This window comes from Sparassis crispa (assembly GCF_003851025.1).
Source record: "Sparassis crispa DNA, contig_000018F, whole genome shotgun sequence".
Taxonomy (NCBI): domain Eukaryota; kingdom Fungi; phylum Basidiomycota; class Agaricomycetes; order Polyporales; family Sparassidaceae; genus Sparassis; species Sparassis crispa.
In genome coordinates, this window is record NW_020939765.1 from 169,779 (window position 1) to 190,657 (window position 20,879).

Below are 20,879 nucleotides of genomic sequence, written 5' to 3' on the forward strand. Positions count from 1 at the left end.
CGCAGGTGACTAGCAAAGAAAGTGCATTATACGCACATCTAGAATATAGGCGGGAATGCTGCCGGGAGGATAACCTACGACTAGCTCGCAGACGGCGAAGACGGAGACGGCGCGAACCAGACTTTCCACTGGTAGTCGAGTATGATCGGCACGAAGTCGCGCAAGCCAAAGTCGGGCCAGTACACCTCGCTGAACTGCAGCTGCGTGCCTTCGCAGCACTGATCGCGAATCAGCGTCGGTGAGAGCTATAAACTGCACCGGAAGCGCACCTGCCAGAGGAAAAAATCGCTCAGCCGCCGCACGCCGCTGGTGCGCACGAGAATGTCCAGGGGCGGGCTGCCGACCGCGGAGGTCATAAGCCGCGACTCGATGTCGTCTTCGGTGATCTCGCTTCGGAGGGAGTTATAAGTGCACGAGGGCGCTTGAGAAGTGGTTTGCGTACCTGGGGACGGGATCCTGCTTGAGCGCGTCCTGGATGGCGGAGTGCACGGCAGTCGCGATGTCGTCGCGCGCCCCGTAGGGCATGCATAGGTTGAGAATGGCTCTAGGGTGAGCGAGAGGTTAGCATGTGATGAAGCCCATATGATAGACCTATCGAAAACGACGGCTGGTAGAACGCGTTGCGGATGAGGTCTGCAAGGTCTTGGTAATTTACACGTACCTGGTATTATGACGAGTCGCTTCCTCCGCCTGTTTAACCGCTACCTGCACTCGCTCCGGGAGCATCTCCTTCCTGCCGAGCACGTTGAGTCGGACACCGTACTCGTCCAGTAATTGCCTGGCACGCAGTCAGCATAGCGAACCGAGACAGGCGAACCGACGCACCCATGCTGGCAGAGCTCCAGCAGTTTGTTTTCCGCAAGGTCCATCAGCGCGTCCACCTCCTCCGGCGAGCGCTTGAAGTTCTCGATCGCAAACGCATACGCCGACACGCAGCGGATGTTCAGCCGTAAACACACTTTGAGCACCTGAACAGACACTATCAGCCTAGCATGTCAACAACCACAACCAAAACGCACCCTCCGCAGCGCTTGGAAACCTTCCGAGTGTCCTTCGCGGACGTATTTTCCGTGCTTCCGCGCGTACCGTCGGTTGCCGTCCATAACGAAGGCAACATGTTGTGGGATGGGGCCTGCGGCGAGGATGGCGAGGACAACATCTTCTGCAGCGCTGTACGCCTTCGCGGCGAGCCACCTGCAGCAGCTCGAAATAAGGCGTAGTAACATACCGTGAGAATGCTGTGCGCAAAACTGAATCTGAGATCTTGTAGCACACGTTGCTCGAAAAGGATAAGCGGAAGGAACGAAGCCCGACAACGATGCATTGACAGAATGACCGCAAGGTATAATAGATACATCCAAAAGTTCAGGTCGGGACGTGAATAGATGTATCTGTCCTAGGCTAGCACGGTATCATCACACAAAACCCGGGAAGGGAGAAAATCAGGCGGGACATAAATAGATGTACTTGTCCTAAGCCTGGCACGGTATCATCACACAAAACCCGGGAAGAGAGAAAATCAGGCGCATCACTCCGTGTAAGCAGGAGGGGGCACCTCAGGCACCTCTTCAGCGACACCAGTGCCGAGACGTTCCTTGGTTGGGTGAATTGGAGTCGCCGGCCGGCTGGCCTGCACAGGTACGACCCTGCCGGCGTCTTGATGCACGATGGGCGTGTGCACCATCTCGGAGACTGGAGTGCGCCCACCAGACGGCCCCGCTGCAGAGCTGGAATTCGATGGCCGCGCAATTATAAGCGGGGCCACGCGCGGCACCGGCGAAACTATCTTGCGAGTCTTCTCCTGGGAAGCGCCGCCCGTGCGGGAACTCGCACTGCCGTCGTCTTGCTGGGACACTGCGGACGGCGCACCTGCGGACTGCTGCACAAGGTGCAGAGGAGGGGTCGCGTTGCGCCTGCGCATGCTCGGTAAGGACGACGTGGTGCCGCGCGGAGACGAAGTCGGCACAGCGAAATAGTTGCCGATGCCTTTATTCAGCCCGCCGCCGCCGTACGGTGTGGTCTCTTCGGCATTACCTAGGGGCGATACATTTGCGAGGCCGCCGTAGGTGTATGGGTGTGCTTCGCCATCAATGTCGAGCGTCTTTTCACGATTCCTCCGCGCGTGCACGACTTGTGGGGAAATTACCTCGTCCTCAGCTGCGAAAGGGTCCGTATTGCGTCTCTGGCGACGTCTGTGACAGTGTGAGTATGACCTAATTGGGGAAAGAATGCACATACACGCAGAAAAATGCCAATAGGAGGAGAATGGCGAGGGCAACGGCGCCTCCTGCGATGCCACCCACGATCGCTCCAGTGTTCGACGAACTGCCGCTCGTCGGAGTCGGAGAGCTCGCCAAAGTAGTGATGACAGTGGACGTCTCCGTCATCTGGCTCACAACCACTGAACCTCCAGGAAGCGTCGAAGACGACTGATAGACGATGGTGGTCGGAACGGCCGTCGTGATCACCGAGTTGATCGAAGAACTACTCGAAGATGAGGATGAGGACTGCTGATTGGAGGATACCGACGTAGGAGTGGGAGTGGGAGGTGACGAAGGTGCCATAGAAGGTGCCGGTGCGAACGAGGACACAGAAGAGCTAGTGCCGGATTTATTGCATGTTGTTCCGTATAGCGTCGCAGTGGGGCTGCTCTGTGTTACGGGTATCGTGAGCACGATTGGAACCTGCACAGTACTGTCTCCACCTCCTGTGTACCACAATGAGAACCTTGAACCTGCTAACGACGTAATGACGAAAGCTCGCCTCTGATTGTGCTCACAATCGAGCTGGTAACGCAGCCGGTTACGGTTACATTTCCACTTGCAGAAACGACACACGAGTCCGTTACAATGGTAGTCACCGAGGGGGAAACAGAGGTGCCACTATTGCTGAAGGAGGTGGATACGCTATTCACCACTGTAGACCCAAACTGCGTCGCAGTGGGCGTCGAAAAGCAGGTAGACATGGTATGAATGTCGAAGAAAGCCTGCCTCGAAGCGGCGAGAGAAAAGAGCGACCGCCATGCGGCAGCTTGCTTTTCAGAGTAGGGGTACAGGGGTCTGCCTTGGGGGGCCCATCGTCAGGGGAGCCTCGTGAGCGCCTCGTTCAGCCAACGTTGAGCGTGCAAATTGGGACTAGCACATGCCCAGCGTTCATAGCAAGAAACAGCCCAAGAATATAGTTCCAGCTGCTTTATAAAGTTGTTTGTTCATTCAGTGAAACGAGTAGTCTTCGCATGAATCTGCCAGTGGAACAGCTCTTGTGTTTACGTAACAGTTTGAACGATGTCACATTTTCCTGAAGTAGAAACCGGTCTCCCGTATGTTTTTCTCTGTCCTGCGATCCAAGTCCTTTCAACCATTACGAAGAATTTCTTTCAGAGCTTTCATTCACAAGCCGCCATTGACAAAGAGAATGGCTGATTCCAGTTCCCGCATTCGCCTCGAATCTGATTCCGCGGACCAGCCTGAGGATACGCGCCCGGAGAAGAAACCTCGCCTTGACATAGCCTCGGACGGTGGTAAAGGCAAGAAATTAGCAGTGAGTTTTTAAATTCCAAGTTTCCTTGAACAAGAATCTGATGACATTTGTTCAGTCAAAGCACGGGAAACAAGGCGCGAAGAAGCGCAAAGCCAGGAAACATGCACTTCCAGAGCCTTATTCTCCAGATGATGTTGTCGTCAGAGATGTTGCGGCTATCCTAGGACAAGAAGCGATAAATAAGGCCGTGGAAGATGCCACGGATTGGGATGCACCTTTCGAGCAGAAGGAGGAGCTTGAATTGGCCGTGTCGGGACTGTCGTCTTCCGGTGTGTACTTCCGTATATTAATGTACAGTCTCATCGTTCGCGTTGCGCACGCCTATATCTGCTCAGTTATGCACAGAGCGCACGTTTTTTCGTCGGCAGTAAAATGTGCAGCTCGTATGGTGCGCCCCATGTATTTATGATGAAAATTGATCGGGCTTCAAACGTGTCTACTCTTTGACTTGTATGCGTTACCAAACACTATCCTCACGAACGAAATGACTCAGGCGAATCTTTGTCTGTCGCCCCTTCTTCCCGCCGACCGTGGGTAGTCGTCACTCCGTTCGCTCTACCGGGTGAGACGATTCGCGTGCGAGTGTACAGGCATGCTCGCTTGCATTCATATGCCGACCTCCTGGAGGTTGTCACTCCAAATCCGGAGTTGAGGGACATGAGCAGAGTGCACTGCAAGTACTTCGGGAAGTGTTCGGGATGTCAGTATCAGGTATGTTTCACCTTGCTCCAACCTCTTGCTCCCCCCGCTTAACATTGTTCTTCCTGTGTAGATGCTGTCGTACGACACGCAGCTCGATCTCAAGCGAACAGTCGTCGTAAAGGCATACCAGAACTTTTCCGGTAAGCTCCACTGGGAACAGTTGAAGAATCTTACGAATGTTAATTTAGAGCTACCGCCATCTGCTATCCCGCCAATACTGTCTACTATGCCATCCCCATTACAATATGGATACCGTACCAAGATCACACCGCATTTCGATGCGCCTCCAAAGAAATTGCAGAACAACCCGCCATCTGCTCCGACCGGCACAGCGGATAAACCAGACTGGCTCAACATAGGCTTCAATCGGATAGGGACCCGACATGTCATGGATATCGAGGAGTGTCCAATCGCAACACCCACGTTGAATGAAGCACTAATTCCGCTTCGTGAAGCTATTTCGAAGTGCGTACTGTGACCCGCGCATAATACTTCATGATGACCAGGTGCTTGTGAACAGAAATGCCTACACATACAAAAAGGGCGTATCACTACTCCTGCGAGACTCGCTGGAGATCCCCACGCATCATGCAGACTCTCCTGGTGCATCTTCTGTTCCCGTATCCATGGACTGCACGCCACCAGCCACTGCTTCAAATGATCCTTCCACGGAAAAACATATCTGCGTCACAGACCACAAGGCGACGGTGCGGGAACGAGTCGGCGACAAACTCTTCGAGTATGTTGCAGGTTCGTTCTTCCAGAACAACAACTCCGTGCTGCTCCCCTTAACGAGCTATGTTCGTGACGCCATCTTTCCTGTGGACAAACCACCATCGATACCAGACAACCGACCAACGCACCTCGTCGACGCCTACTGCGGCAGCGGGCTGTTTGCCATCACCCTCGCTCCTCACTTCGAAACGGTTTCCGGGATCGAGCTCTCCGCTGATTCCATCCGCTGTGCGACGAAGAATGCCGAGATCAACAGTCTCTCCCACAAGTGCACGTTTCGTGCAGGCGATGCCGCGGACATCTTCGCGACCGTGCAGGAGTTCCCCCGTGACCGGAGCGTTCTCATCATTGATCCCCCGCGCAAGGGCACCGACGAGAAGTTCGTTGAACAGCTGCTCCGCTTCGGTTGTGCCACTGTTGTGTATGTCAGCTGCAACGTGCACACGCAGGCGCGAGATGTGGGAATGATACTTCGCAAGTCTGAGGAGATGGGTGCGCCGAAGTACGTGTTGGAAACCCTGAGAGGGTTTGACTTATTCCCGCAGACTGCCCATGTAGAGTCGGTCGCTGTATTGCGACGGATTTGACCAATGAAACAATTTGCTCTAGCTTCCTTGTCACAATTGCAGTTGAGCCTGCAAGCCCTACCGACCGACACCCGGCATTATTTGTACTACCTCCTCGAAATAACTCGACGCTGCGTGAGCTGATGGGCCAAACCACAAGCCAAGTGCCACCTTTTGCTCCGGATCCACCTCCAAGCCTGTCCTCGGATGAGGGGTTCGCAGAAGCGCTTGCCTCATGTCCAGCCACTTCACATAATACCACACCAGGAGCCACGATGCCAGTTCCCATGCAACCTTATCGGTGGGATTTGTCTCCCACTGGCCATAAATCTCTGGGAACCGGTCCATCTTGACGTTGCAGCGCTAATAATCGTCGGTCTCCCATTCACCCAGTATGCGTTCGTGTTCTACATTTCCACTGCGGCGTAGGAGCACGTAAAGGAGAACCCAGATGAAAGATTCTAGATCGTGGCGATAGAGATGTGTGACTTTCCCCTCGTAGGCCTCTTTGGGCAGCAGATCTATTGCCATGAACGGGAGAGTGCCGGCATCGTCCCCTTGCGAGGTCGTGTGGTCCTCAGCAGTCCGGCGACGGCGAGACCGAAGTCATTCAGCACTCCATGCTTTGTAGATGGATCACACATCAAACTCGAGGGGCTAACGTTCCGGTGTTCGATTCCATTCGACCACAGACGGAAGTGGCCTATGGGTACATTAGTCCCATGTGCGAAAAAAGGTGAAATTCTGGACGTACAAGAACACAGTCCCTCCATGCGTGGATAAGTTGTTCGTCCTGCAGTAACATGGTGGGCTCAAGCTTGCATACCAACAACCCACGAAGAACACGAAGATTACTTCGGTCATGTGTGGGTTGTTCTATGATTGCAAGGATTTTCTGATCTGGCTGGTTGAATAACCTATGTCACGGAGCCAAGAAGGATTCTTTGTCGCCAGCATGGTAAGGAATTCCCGTACTTTCTGATACAGGTTTGGCTGGTAACTGAGAACTTGCAGGGTCCTCGATGACTCCCCAGTCTTTCAACTCGAAGTGCTAAAAGGCGGCCAGGAGAACCAAGAAGTGTGGAAGGTCTTACACGAGAATTGATGTCAGATGAATGAATGATACTTTGCCTATCATACCACCAGACCGAGGCTACATCATCTGGTATATCTTTGTCACAAATTGTAATCTCAGAGTGGACCTAATGTACCAATGATGGTGAGGTTGATGGCATGTGTCGAATAATGGCAGATCGGCAGAGTCTACATTTCATGTTTTCTCTTTTTTAAATCCAGCCATTCGGAACAAGCCTGATACCGTACACTTAGTTGTCAGATTGACGGACATGTTCGTGAATCCACATGAGTTGACAGTTGAGTTATGGTCAAAGTCCAATGTGAAAGACAGAGATTTTTCCGTACAAGAACACTGTATCGCCTCATAGATTTAATTTTACATTCATGCGTCTGAATTTCTGGGAGGAAGGAAAATCTGACCATTCAAGAGCATACTCCAGCAGTGACAACCCATGCTTATAGGTAATGTTAGCCCAAGACCAAGAGATGTTACCACTTGAATAGCAGGTGGCAGAAAGAGAAACAAGAATTATGCTAAGTTTTTGGAATGACAGTCCGAAATATCATGGGCACCACGAACTACATGTGGATAGCTGCAGTGGAACATGACTGCCATTGCTGATGCCCAGTGAAAATTCTGTATTGCAAGATCAAGTAAGAATGAATCACAGTGAATAAGTCCACATTATATAACATTTCATTGAAGCACATCAGAGCTGCTCAAAACCTGAAGTAACTGTGTTGCTCAATTGCATGTTGAGTGCAAGTTCAATCATCAACTCAATTGTTTGGAGTCATGTACCTGGACCCAGCGACTTGCAGTTCTGTCACATTAAATGCATCAGACACATCGGACACATTAGAACTTCTTAGTATTGAAATCACCAGTAGCACAGTAGATGTTTTAATCAGGAATAAGCACATTTGACCTCAAGAGATGAGTGAGGATGGGGCAATCATGTAAGAAATACAAACATGAAAGCACAGCATAAGTACTTAATCAATAAACTCTAATTCTCTTCAGTTTGCAAGCTTACTCAATACTCAGAAATTCCAACACACTTCTTTGAGTGAAGCAAGCCGATAAAATGACTCACTCCTGAAGCAGAGCACCCTCTGAAATCTTCACCTCAACCAACCTCAACAACTTAACAGCATCCAATCCACCAGTCAAAATTCTTCCCAATCTCTGACATTTAGCCTGAGAATTTAGGCATTAGTGGAGCATTATCCCAAGAGCTTACCATTATTAATGTTTTGAATGTTTGCAAAGACACGTTGTGCTGCATAAAATTAACCTCGTGATGACCATTAGAGAATGAATGCTCCATGTCAGTTGAAAAGGCTTTACAAGATCAAATCATAGTGTTGGAATTACTGCCCTAGTTTAAGTAGTGAATGTGTGTGACTCACCTGGGGCTGAACAGAAGTTGGCATCCATAGTAGTGAGATTAGGTGTATGATTCTCTGCTTCGTACCAGTACTCTATGATGTCACTAATAAGCTGCAGGATAGAAAGTGGGACAATGGGGTCCTCGAGGTATGTATAGATACTATTGAGAGGTCAGATGAGCTTAATGGCAGCTGGTGTCAGCTGTTCACTATCATGCTAAATAAAGGGTAAGAATGAAGTATTAGGTTAGCATGTAGTGAATGTACTTGAAATGAGGCTATCATGGTGGGTGCAGGGGCAATAACAGTTATTGATTTTGGCTTGTAAGTCTCTTTTCAATGCTTGATTATGTTATGTGACAGTGAAATATGAGCATCAAGTTGAGTTGTCATGAGACAAGATCTTAGTCTAAAATACAAGTCTGTTCAAGAGACACTTTGGGCAATGTTCTCGCACTAAAGGTTGATCAGAGTTCATCCTTATGACTCACAGTAGCTGTCTGCTACTAACAATTGATCTTAGTCAAAGGTAAGTGAAAAGCTGATTTAATGATAACCAGGTCGAGATGGGAATCTAGCTCGACAAGGTCGACTACTTATACAAAAGGTATCTGCAGTAATACTAGGTCATCCATTGGCTAACTAAGGTGAAATGTATCTGTGCGAGGCAAAGGTGAGAAAGTAATAAGCATGAGAAAGCTGAGTAATATCGTGAGAGATAATCAGTACTAATAGAGATAACAAGTCATGTATCAGAATGAGGTAAAGATAAGGTATACATGCACATCTTGCATGCATGATAAGAAAAAGGTCTGGAGTTGGATCCAGTGTAACCCTAGACTAGGAGTTTTAGCTATCTGGATAGAGAATTGGAGGTTGTGCTCCAATGAGTCACGTGATAGATCATGTGGCCTGGTAAAGTAAAGAGAATGAAAAAAAGAAAAAGAAAAGATGTGCCATAACTGAGGAGCATTGTAACATTAGCTTCCATCTAGCATTTCTTGTTCCACAAGAAATATTGTAGTCTTCATCATCATCGAGGGCAGTCTCGAACATAATGATCACCTCCACATCTGTAGTATGTTTGCTGGTCAGTTCGTGATCCTTGTTCATGCGTACATCTATCACAGTAGAGATAACTGTGATATGAAGATGTCAATGCAAGTGAGAAGGAGGGTTGTAATAGTGAGGATCAACTAGTAGGTACATGTGAATGAGGAGGACAAGGTCGAACAGGAATTAGTTTTGACGATGAGTGAGGAGTGGATGCAGATATTGCATTACTGGCATATCCAAAGATGTGTCCGATATCTTCATCTCTATGCTCCCTCCAGATCTCCTGCACTGTATGGGTGACTATACTGTGCATCAAAGACCAGACTTGGTCAACTCTGATTTGAGCTCTGCTTGTCCTTTCTTCTGCTGAGATGAGCTCTTGGTCATATGCATCCACTCGACCATTTCTAATGCTCGCTGCATAGAAACCACCACTTGTTGATTTTGCAGGTGATTCTGTAGGGCAACAAGAATGTCTGTAAAGTCAACGGGAATGCAGATGGCTGAAATCAGATGTGTGGCAAATTCTTGTTCATTCGATGCATGACTGAGTTTAATTGAAGGTGAGGGTGATGAAGCATGAATAAAGGGTGTCTGTGTTTGGGGAGGTACTCTATTGACAAGTGTACACAGAAGTATTCATAATTGTGGAAGTGACTTCAGCAAGTATGTTGTTGACAAGAGCATTAATAGCAAAAGTAGGCATTGATGATACATTTTCTTCTCCTCCTTTTATATCTTTCAGTTATTAAGGGGATCACAGCTATCTGTGATATGAAATAGAATGTCGTGAATGTGAGTGACAATCAAATAAATGAAAATTCATTGGGCAATAAAGAGTATTTCCACAGAGATAGGAACTGTCTGATCAGTTTCAAGTATTATTCTGATCACCTCAGCTGTTAGTGTGTGGGTTGTCTTGTGTGAAAAGCGTGTGCTTGATGAATCATCTGATAAGAATTTGGTGAATAATCCAAAGAAAAGTGAGGATAGTGCAGTGGAGAATGATTAGAAAGGTGATGAGAAAGGCCATTGTGGTAGTCATTTCAGTTTCCTTTTCCTCTACTGGATTCCTCTGGTTCTTTTATATGCACTGAGGATTTGCTTGGCATTTTGTAGGTTGTGGATAGATTCTCATGAGTTCTCTGCTAATGAATATCCTTTCCACTTGACTAAGTACCTCAGACAACCTCAGTACATCTTGTGATTCAGAATGACTTCAACTTCATACTCTTCTTTATTATTAATAATATCAGGTGGTGAGTTTACAATAAGAGGATAGAAGGGCAGTGTGGAATACAGAATGAACTCACCAGGTCTTTGGGAGTTTGAGATGATAGTTGGCTAATTTGATGACTTCAACAATTTTGAATGGCCCTTCACACTTAGGTGCTATCTTGCACAAGGCATAGTTGACCTTCAGATTCCTCAAATCTAGCCAAACCTTCTGTCCTAGTGTAAACTTTTGTGATTTTTGTCTGACTCGGTCCGCCATTTGTTATTGGGCTAACTCATGCATGGCTAATGCTTCTAGCCTTGTCTTCTGCAACATGTCAAGCCTGGATTCAACTGATAGAATGTTCATAATTAGAAATATGAAAGAGAGTCCACATGGTTTATATCTCATCATGATGCAGAATGAGCTCATCTTTTATGCTGAGTGTTCTCTCATGTTATGACAAAACTCAAGATCTGGCAGATAATCGGCCCAAGTTTCAGAATTATTTTTGCAATAGAGTCGAAGATAGATTTTCAGCTTCTGGTTAATTCATTTTGTTTCTTCATTCATCTGAGAGTGATAAGCTGTGCTCAGTGATGATCTAATCTGGAGTAGTCAATTTAACTCAGGACTTGAGATTGTTTACTGCTAATGCTATCAATAACTGCATAGCCATCTTGAAGTAGATGTGTGTCTCAAGACAATATAGGTCTGAGTTCTAGCACATTGGTACATGCTGATTAAGAGTTATTTTGTTCCTTTTGAGCTGATCATCAAGCAGAATAGCTATCTTGAACTTCTTGCTCAGTGTTTCTGGTGAATTATGAACCCTCTTTGCAAGACCAGCAACCTGTATAGTGTTAATGGTGTGCTACAAAAGTATAGCATGTAATTACAGACTTTGAGAAATATTCTGAGTGCTTCTTTGAACCTCTGTCACTAATAATTACATCTTTGCATATTATTTTACCGATCGCTCAATCATGCAATGTCTTAATAACTTGCTGATCATGAACAGCCTATTTATTGTCCTCAAGCTTATCTTCTTTATCTTCAAGTGCTTGTGTGAGTTTATCCTCTTCAGATGAAAGCATGTCACCATCTTCAAGAACACTCTGCTCATCATGATCAATAATAGCTTGATTTCTCTTGTGCTTGGTCCCCACAGCTATAATGATTGTCTTCTTGCATTTGTACTACTTAAAAAAGAAGGACATGATAATCTGCAAGCAAAGTGTATGATAAGCAAGGTGGTATGCACAATGCAGCTCCTTGTCCTCTCTTGCCAGTCTCAACAATGGCCCTTATATGCAGCATGCACAGTACACTCATAGGTGTAGCCAGCACTCTTGTAGCCACATGTTAGGAGTGAGCCTAATGGTGGTGAAGAGATGTTTAGCATGCTGAGGTGAGAATCATATCCATGAAGTGGTCTTGCATTTTGGAGATATCACAAGGTGCTACACAACAAACCTTACTCTGACACTAATTAGAAGCTGGTTATCGAAGGAGAGAATACTACAAGCCCGAATGCTACTTCCAACTCCTTAACTATGATCTGCAGCTGTCTCAAAGTATCATTTGCCAACTCGCATCTATTGATGATTCCATGCATGACATCGTACAGTCCGTGGGCTGCATTATGCAATGTTTCAACCTGAAGGTGCAAGGTTCCTGATGGTAATAAAAACTAATGAACACGATTCCAGAAAAATAGGAATAGGATGACTGTGCACCAATGTCAGAAAAACCATCTGGCGGATGACCCAAACCAAAGTCCTTGTGAACAGTGGGATCATCATACAGAATATGAGCAGTCAAACTATGAGGAATGGTAGCAGAAAGATGGTCAGCAATTTGAGGAATCATCCTATGACCGTCTTTTATCGTGCGAGCCATCGCAAGATGTATTTTCACTTGGGTGAGGACAGGAATATCACACAGAAGGAGTAGGATGATCCCTATGCTGGCCACTTCAGACTGGGCCTGAATTATGAATATCTGAGGAATTTGTGACGATTGGGCAGCAAAGAAAAATATACTTGCAGAAGGCTCACCAGCAGGACATACATCTGGACTGTTCATGCTTTCCACAGAATCGGATCAATGGGCTCAATAAAAACCTCAATGTGAAGAAGAGCTTCCATGAGGATGTATTTGTGAAGGATAATGCTGGCATCCATGAATGAGTTCAGAATGGAAGATGCCTCCAAGGTGAGCAAATCCTTATTAAGTGCTCAGACAGATTCAGTGATAGAAGATCCCTCAGAATGAGTAGGACCATGAGTGAATGGGATTGCAAGATATGGCATGATGGGCAGTAATTCAGCAAAGTAATTGTTAAGCAGATGTGGACAGTATCAGAAGGGCAGAAAAAGGGTCAGAACCAGTTTAAGTATAATGACAGGGGAAAAGGTCAGGTAGAACTCATTATCCTGGAAGGTATACTTGCAAAAGCCTCATTCATATTCCCATTTAGTGTCTAGCATGAGTATTTTATGGGTCTGACAAGGTATACCCACCCTCATACCCATGGAAAACCCATATCCATCACATGGGTATGAGTTTTATGTGAGTTGGGTATGGGTCAGCTATAGGTCTGTATAGGTGGAGACCCATCATGAGTATTCCATGGGTTGCAGTGTGGGAGTCATAGTACAATAGCAGTAGGCAAGTCTTTGTGCCATTATCTGCCATGCTATTGGAGTGATGAGATGGGTCTTCTGAGCTGTGTGTGATACCAGGTTTGAATTATCTAATAGAGGTACTGTACAGTTATGTCACTATCACACTTCTGAAACCCTATATTTATAACAAACTCATAAGATGGCCCATGGGTTTTCATAAGTTACTCACTACTGACCCACACCCATACCCATAGATACCCATACTTACAACCCATGTGAGTTGGTGATACTCATGCCATACACTATTTTCATCCCATCCGGTTAGTGCATCTTTAGGCAGTCTTGCATTTGTGCATTTTTCTGGGCAGTCTTGCATTTTTGCATTTCTGCATTTTTCTTAGAGCAGTGCGATTTTACTCTAATGTATTTTTAGCGATTACTATGACTACAAAGACTTTTCTAGCTATGCTTTCGGGCTACCCACCTCATACTTCTGGAATAGACTCCTCCCCTTTATTGCATCTCAGACTCTATGTGAACTTGATTTCGTTTATACTCCATTTTTTTGGCTTGCGACAGAACAATCTCATCAGCGGATGCACCATAAGCATTAGAAAGATGCCCATGTGGTCCAGATATTGTGCAATCACATAGAGTTTGCTGAAAATGGACCAATGTAAGGGTATGATAGTAAGCTTGAAGGTGAATAGTGAGCTGAGTGTGAATACTAAACAGCTGCTTATCTTTACAACTAAACTACATATGTGAGGGCAGCATTGTACATAATAAAGAATGCTGCAAAAGTGAGGTAAGAGAAGTGCAGCTTCTGATGCAGTCATGTGGTATTATTCATGCAGAGCATGTGAATCTTGCAGATATTATTAGTGCGATGTATCAATACTTTGATACAAAGCTTATGAAGGTTTTCAGACTGAAATATTTCGTACAGTCAGCTAGCACCTTTGCAAGGTACTTCCCTGTATAGCTTTCCATTAACCTGTATAGTCATATGAGTCTGCAGCTAACTATAGCCATGCTTGCTTGGTACATACTAAATGAATTTCAATATTGCCCAATGAATCTTGCCAGCATCATACCAGGTGATGATAATCCAAAGATATAACACCACGATCGGCACTGTTCATTCATTGATGGCTAGATGAATTAAGCAATTTCAGTTCTGAAAGCAAAAGGCTTAGAACTATCACCAAGATATCATAGACATATACTACATATCTTGAAGTAATCCTAAACACTCAAATATCTCCAAATAGAGATAGTTCACATTTATCAAAACTAATGCAGAGCAGGGGTAAGGGTAACCTGGAGGAGTTAGGGGTAAGAGTACCAGAGGGTAAGGGTATGGGTATAGATGGGCTGACCCTTCATACTCGTCAGGTACCCGTGACCTTAGATAGGTCTCAGAGTCTTCCTGAGATCTTCTTGATTCTTTTTGTACAGCTCCATCTCATAACCTTATTTTATAAACTGGATACTACAAACAGAAGTACTTAAAAAGGGCAGAAGAGCCCAGACACATGGACACATCAACATCATAGTTAAGTGATATGCAACTCAATCAGATGATGCTTCTCGCAAAAAAAAGCATATTGAACATGAAGATCCTGTCATGGCTCCACTGATGTGCAACTGCTGTGCACACATCGACGATGTTGAAGATGAAGGGGAGGTGCCAAATAGACATGCAGGTTTGGATGATGATGTCGTGGAGGTCGACACGACAAAGAAGACACCTGAAGAACTGCTTTGTGAGTAACACACACTGGTCAATATAAACACGACTCACCCCATTATAACAGGTGAGGCCCAATAAGATTGGACCTCCCCTGTATATGCATTCTATAAGCCCAAGGTAACAATTGAAGTTGACAAAAAATCGGTGCACTTGCGCACATCTTCCATTGCGTGAACTGTGGGTGTAAAACCAAGATATCAAGGTGGACAGACAATGGAGATAAAATGTTAACCAGGAATCTGCGAAAGCAGGTTCAGATATGCTGGGGGGAGGAAGCCCTGACAGCAGCAGGTGTGATGAAAACTGTGGATGATGCACAGCCAGCTGTGAAGAAATTCATGCGGTCAGATTCTATAACTGCATTGTTCGAGCATAAAGAAAAAGGGAAAATGACTTACAGCATGCAACAGCACACTCGCACAGAGTCTCAGTGAGCTGAACTTGACGTGACATCATGGTGATGAGACTTGCTGACCTTCCTGCACCAGTGCAGAGATCATGTGTTGAATGTCCGAAAGCTTGTGCCCCTTCATGATTGTCGAGGACCGTGGATTTCAAACATTAATGAAGACCGGGTGGCCAGAATATTAGATCCCCTCAAGGTGGACAGTGGCTCAGAATGTACATAAGGTCTTCATGCATTGTTGCATGAGAGTTGCCAAGTTGCTACAGGTCAGCCTATGTCTTAACCCGTACGAGCACATACTAAACTCACCTGCAGGAGTTTGATGGCAAGTTGAACTTTGCCACAGACACATGGATGTTGCCCAACAACAAACTGTTAGTGGCATTCACAGTCCACCTTCACCATGAGGATGTCCCACTTTGAATGGTGCTTGATGTCGTCAAAATCGTGGATTCACACAATAGCGTCAATCTTGTAGCCGCATTCGCAAAGATGGTGGAGGTTCAAGATTGCTATCAAGGTTAGTTAGTTGCCCTCTTAGTGTGACAATTTTGAATTACTTACCTTGTGAGCAGCTCCTTAGCGTCATGATAAACAATGCATCCTCGAACGACACAATAATTGATGAGCTCGCAGAGTTGCTTGAAGGTTTTTAGGGGAAGGCGAACCAGTCACGCTGCTTTGACCATGTTGTAAACCTTGTGGCAAAGTTCCTCCTGCATCAATTTGATGTGCTGAAAGGCAAGGCTGATGAGGTGCTCAATGATGCCAAGGAGGCACTGCATGACCTGGCCAAGGATCTGGACATGGATGTCCCCGAGGGTGATGATGATGAAGGAGAATGTGCAGAAGGACTGAAGGATGAGCGAGAAGGCTTGTCACCTGAGGAGATTGAGGATCTTGAAGAAAGTGTGCGACCTGTGAAACTCATACTTATAAAGGTAAGTCAATGTAGACTCTACTCCAAACACTCACCTGCTGAACAGCTGGTTGCAGCTGCGCAAGATCACATGTGCGATCATCTGCTCATCCATGAAGCTTCTCCTTGTGTGGTTGAAGATCATTACCACATTCAAGATGGCCAAAAACAAGATCCTGCGAGATGTCATGACTAGATAGAATTTGACGTTCAAGATGTTGGAGTTCACACTAGAATACAGAAGGCTAATCAATGTGATAACTGAGGACAGGTCGACAGAGCTGAGGAAGTTTGAAATGAGCAACGAAGAATGGGAGATAGCAGGCCAACTGTATGACATTCTTAGAGTGAGTCACACATCACCTGGCCTGTCACCTGCTCATCACCTTTGCACTGGCAGATCTTCAATAATGCCACATTGTACTTTTCACGCTCGATGCCCTCGTTGCCCATGATCATTCCGGCTATGAACATCATCAATGAGCACTTGACAGACCACTCTCTCGATGAACAATATCTCCCTTGCATCCGCATCACGATTGGTCTGACAAAGAAGACCCTCAACTGCTACTACAATGAGATGAACCAGTTGAATGTCTATCGGATCACCATAGGTGAGTGCTGCAACCTCTGAATTTCATACTAACTACAATGTTTTTATAGTGCTATATCCATCTCATAAGCTGGCATACTTCAAGAATGCTGGGTGGAAGCAAGAATGAATCAACACAGTCCAGGAGGTCGTGTGCAAGGAATATGAACACACATACACTCACTGCAAATGCCATGATTCTGACATTACAGACATCATACTCACACTGAAGGTAAGTACACCACGGAAACCTCCCAATGTTGATTCAATATCACGACCAGTCTGTCTGAATGCTCAAGGGACCCGGAGTGTTTAATGAATAAGAGAGGTTCTCTCGACCTTGGAACTGCAGAATTAACAATGGTCATTCGACACAGAGCTTGAATGAATGTCGAGGTCAAGGTTTGCATGATGTAGCATGATTTCTTAGCTCAAGCATCTGGCCAAGCTTGACTCAATGTATTGGTTGAGCTTGTGCAGCCATTTAGTGGGTCTTTGTATAATATTCTAATTGTCCATTGTATAAGCTTTACAAAGGATATTAGAGACCACTTATCCTATCACGTCAGAGCATTGCAGTCACTGCCACATACAGTAGCCATTTCATACAAATATTCTTCAGCCACTAATGAATTGCTTTTTACAAGGTCTACCGGTACTGCTGCACCACTGCATGCTCCGATAGCTCCCCTAGGGCACTCAAGAATTTCCGGTGGACCAGACTCTGTCAACATGCCTAGCTCAATCTTTAGTATGCAGTATGACATTAGTGACAGTGTATATCATGAGTGAATGAACTACGCACTATTTGCACCCACAGACCCACATTCCTACTCCCAGCAGCAGTCATTGGTGATGGTGGTGGCAGGTCATGTAGTACGTATGAGCAAAACAATATTGGTGACACTGAGTACCATTGCCCTTCTTGCGGAACTTTAATATCAGGTCTGCCACTGACAGTGGCCCAGTACAGAAGACATGAAATTAGCAGTTCATAAAAGCACGTGCGAAAGATCACTTACTCTGTATACCAGTTTACTGGCTTCATCGTTCAATCTCAAAGTAGGCAGGGAAGGGCGCAGCTGTAGTGTCATAGGTTATCATGGTGTGCCACCGAGGAAATATATCAAAATTAGACTGCTAAGCCTACATGGCCACTCACCTCAGAATACTGTGTATCTAATCTATATCTTGTGTACTTGTTCACCGACGAGCATTTGATAATGACTGAGCACATTAATGGTGAGTTGCATCAATAAATGTCTTGTATGAACTGCTCAAGGCATGTGGCCACCACTGGTGGATGCATGCTATTGCACGAGTGCTTTCAGTGAACCTTGAAGAGCACAGTGTCAGACAGCAACTGAAGATGAACATCAACAGAAGGGAACAGCCAAGTCAGGACACAATCTAAGATGTGCACGTAGTTCAAGTCCAAGATGTCAAGCACTCGTTGCAGTTGACCGCTGTTCATATTCACAAGTAGTTGAGTCTCCAATTTTGCAGAAGTCTCGCACTGAGTGACAGCTTGAGTTCGTCTTAGGCTTAGAAGTCAAGCTATTGTGGACATCAATGAAAAATATCGCAGTGACAGCTGCACCAAGGTCGAGCGAAGCTCACGGCCTAGTCTCTAAACAATATTGAAGCAAATTATTGTTGCAACAACTTATGCGATATTGGAACTACAACGAGTCTAGAAATATATTACAGGGCTGACCCACGAGCTCTCCCAAACATCTGAGCTCAAGCTGTAAGCACTGCTCGAGCTGTCTATCGTGACGGCATCAACTTGGTTTTGCGGTGTAGTATAGGTGCTTACCTGTGTCATTCATGCTCACCTATGTCAAATGGCACAGCCATCAGCAAACATGTTTGACAACCTGCTTAGCCAGAATCTCTTAAAGACTGTAGATGAGTGCGACAAACTGACCCGCTATCTCAGCACTGACACTGAGAACATCAAGGATGCACTGGCATGGTAGTATGCGCGTTGCAAGAAATTTCCTCATCTCGCCTGTATGGCGATGAATTACCTCATGATTCTCGGTGCGACTCACTTCGTCTGTCCTCTGAGCCACATATACTAACCATTCATTTGCAGCCATATTCGTCGACATTGAACGCCTTTTTAGCAAGGGCAGGATTCTGCTGCCACACATTCACAATGGGTTGTCAGCACAGTCTGTGTGCACTCTGCTATGTCTTGCGGAGTGGAGTCAACTGGGTTTTGTATGTGACATAAATATCTTGGCTGTGACTTTGGGCCCAGAGGGTGAAGGGCAGAATGACAGTCTCGGAGATGGGTGGGATAACATCATTACGCCAGAGTAAATACACTTATAATACTTTCTATATGCTGATGACCCACGAGTACACCCATGAGGGTACACTACCCCTTAGTACCCTTACCCTTACCCGTACCCCTCAGTGAGGGTATGGTACCCTCATGAGTAAGAGTATGGGTATGCGTGAAAATACTCGGGGGTTTACTCCTGCTCTGCACTAGTCAAAACTGTTGATACATGTAGAATCAGTATTTCAGAGTGAAAAAGTTTAACCTCCATTTGATAGTACTTGTCTATGACCATGTTATATAGCTGGTGGCTTATTGTATATCACAATATACTGATGTTGCAGTGTGCAGATTTACTATATATGAGGGTGATAAATAAGATCAAGTCTCCTGCAATGCTGCAAGCACGATTATATTATTTAGCTGCAAGTTTAAGATTAGTTGTACTGTTGCTCATCTTGGCACATTCTCGCTCATGGGGCAGATGACACTGGGTGCATTTTCCCGTAATCTGGTCCAATTATTGTAAGGTTAACCTTAAAATAGAGTGAATTTGATTTGTGTAAGTAGTGTCACATATTTGAAACATATTGAAAACAACTTTATAATAAGTGGTGGCTTATTATCTGAGATTATTGGAGAGCATATCCAAAATATCTTTCACATACTGTCTCAAATAGATTTTGAAAAGTGCTCCGATATCTGACACTGATTACTTCATATTTACTCAAATATACTGGTCACATTTTCTTGTAAACTGGTTCAATTATTGTAATACTATTCTTAGAATAGAGTGAGCTTGATTTGTGTAAGCAGTGTCACTTATTTCAAACATGTTAAAAATAACTTTACCATGAATGATGGCTTATTATACTGAAATTATTATAGACCCATCTAAAATTTCTTTCAAATATTGTTTCAAATAGATTTCTCAAAGTTCTCTAATATCTGACACTGATTAGTCTACACTTATTATAAATGAGTTTCATATAAACCATGTTATAAAGTCAAACATTACTGAATTCTGTCTTTATAATATCTGTCAGATGTATGATGTCAAGTCTTCTTCATATACAATAAAGTTATTAAAACTAATCATTATAGTTTGTATACAATGATCTAAGAAAAAAAAATATATAAACTGGAGTATTATGCAGAATTTAGTTAAAATATACTTAAAATTTATTTTAAACAATTTTACCATATAATTTCAAACATCTTGTGGTATAATTAACACAGATCAAGTTGGTTTACTGCACGTTTATTTGAAAGTAATTTGAAAAAGTAAGAATAAACACAGTTTAAAATTAAAGTTAATGAGATTTTAACGAGATGAGATTTTAATACATTATAGTGATATATAGTACTGTACAGTTCAATGCAGTGATATGTTGCACTATAGAGTACAATGCAGTGATAAGTTGTACTATATAGTTTAATATAGTAGTGTATCATGCTAAATAGTACACCGAAGCAATGTGCAGTCCATTACAGTATATTATAGTGGCATGTAGTGCTAAATAGTATACTAGAGTGACATACAGTATTAGATAAGTATATTACAGTAACTAATACTATAATGTAGTGTATTACTGTACTAAAATACTACATTAGATTAACTAAGAGCAACTAACATTACAATACAGCGAAGGGAAAAGGGAAAAGTGAAGGTCAAAGACTTATTGATTTACAACATAACCATCCCACTATCCTATTGTACTTAAATCTTCTGTCAGCTTTACCATATTGCTCATACCTTCTGCCTGTGCGAATGACCCAGATTTCTGTCCCCTTCATAATGCCAACATGATATCATTAATATGTTTGACATTGCAGGTGTGTAAAAGAAGTGAATTACAAGTATAAAAAATTCAAGCATCAACATCAACTGTCTCCCAAATTTGTATGGAGTTGCTAATACCTGGCTTACTAGTCCCTGTAACAATGCTATATCTTACTTCCTGACAATGCTCATATACCTAATCAATCAATTTTAGTA

The 20,879-nt window shown here is 44.7% G+C and overlaps 5 protein-coding genes across 5 annotated transcripts; 3 read left to right on the plus strand and 2 right to left on the minus strand.

The window, feature by feature from the left end:
• Nucleotides 1-80: 80 nt before the first annotated feature.
• Nucleotides 81-1,226, minus strand: SCP_1900690 (Dehydrodolichyl diphosphate synthase complex subunit; the record flags this gene model as incomplete). Its single annotated transcript, XM_027765332.1, has 6 exons — nucleotides 81-218; nucleotides 270-390; nucleotides 443-544; nucleotides 662-778; nucleotides 826-968; nucleotides 1,020-1,226. The coding sequence occupies 6 exons, from the start codon at nucleotides 1,224-1,226 to the stop codon at nucleotides 81-83; spliced, it is 828 nt and encodes a 275-aa protein (XP_027621133.1).
• A 302-nt stretch (nucleotides 1,227-1,528) lies between these two features.
• Nucleotides 1,529-2,965, minus strand: SCP_1900700 (hypothetical protein; the record flags this gene model as incomplete). Its single annotated transcript, XM_027765333.1, has 3 exons — nucleotides 1,529-2,192; nucleotides 2,239-2,707; nucleotides 2,764-2,965. The coding sequence occupies 3 exons, from the start codon at nucleotides 2,963-2,965 to the stop codon at nucleotides 1,529-1,531; spliced, it is 1,335 nt and encodes a 444-aa protein (XP_027621134.1).
• A 319-nt stretch (nucleotides 2,966-3,284) lies between these two features.
• On the plus strand, nucleotides 3,285-5,564 carry SCP_1900710 (tRNA (uracil(54)-C(5))-methyltransferase; the record flags this gene model as incomplete). The annotated part of the gene is made up of 7 exons (XM_027765334.1): nucleotides 3,285-3,319; nucleotides 3,381-3,540; nucleotides 3,596-3,809; nucleotides 4,034-4,251; nucleotides 4,313-4,382; nucleotides 4,431-4,707; nucleotides 4,763-5,564. 7 exons carry the CDS (start codon nucleotides 3,285-3,287, stop codon nucleotides 5,562-5,564), a joined length of 1,776 nt encoding a protein of 591 aa, XP_027621135.1.
• A 9,935-nt stretch (nucleotides 5,565-15,499) lies between these two features.
• On the plus strand, nucleotides 15,500-16,195 carry SCP_1900720 (hypothetical protein; the record flags this gene model as incomplete). Its single annotated transcript, XM_027765335.1, has 3 exons — nucleotides 15,500-15,577; nucleotides 15,733-16,017; nucleotides 16,073-16,195. 3 exons carry the CDS (start codon nucleotides 15,500-15,502, stop codon nucleotides 16,193-16,195), a joined length of 486 nt encoding a protein of 161 aa, XP_027621136.1.
• Nucleotides 16,196-16,210: 15 nt separating this feature from the next.
• On the plus strand, nucleotides 16,211-16,717 carry SCP_1900730 (hypothetical protein; the record flags this gene model as incomplete). The annotated part of the gene is made up of 3 exons (XM_027765336.1): nucleotides 16,211-16,342; nucleotides 16,396-16,609; nucleotides 16,659-16,717. 3 exons carry the CDS (start codon nucleotides 16,211-16,213, stop codon nucleotides 16,715-16,717), a joined length of 405 nt encoding a protein of 134 aa, XP_027621137.1.
• Nucleotides 16,718-20,879: the final 4,162 nt, after the last annotated feature.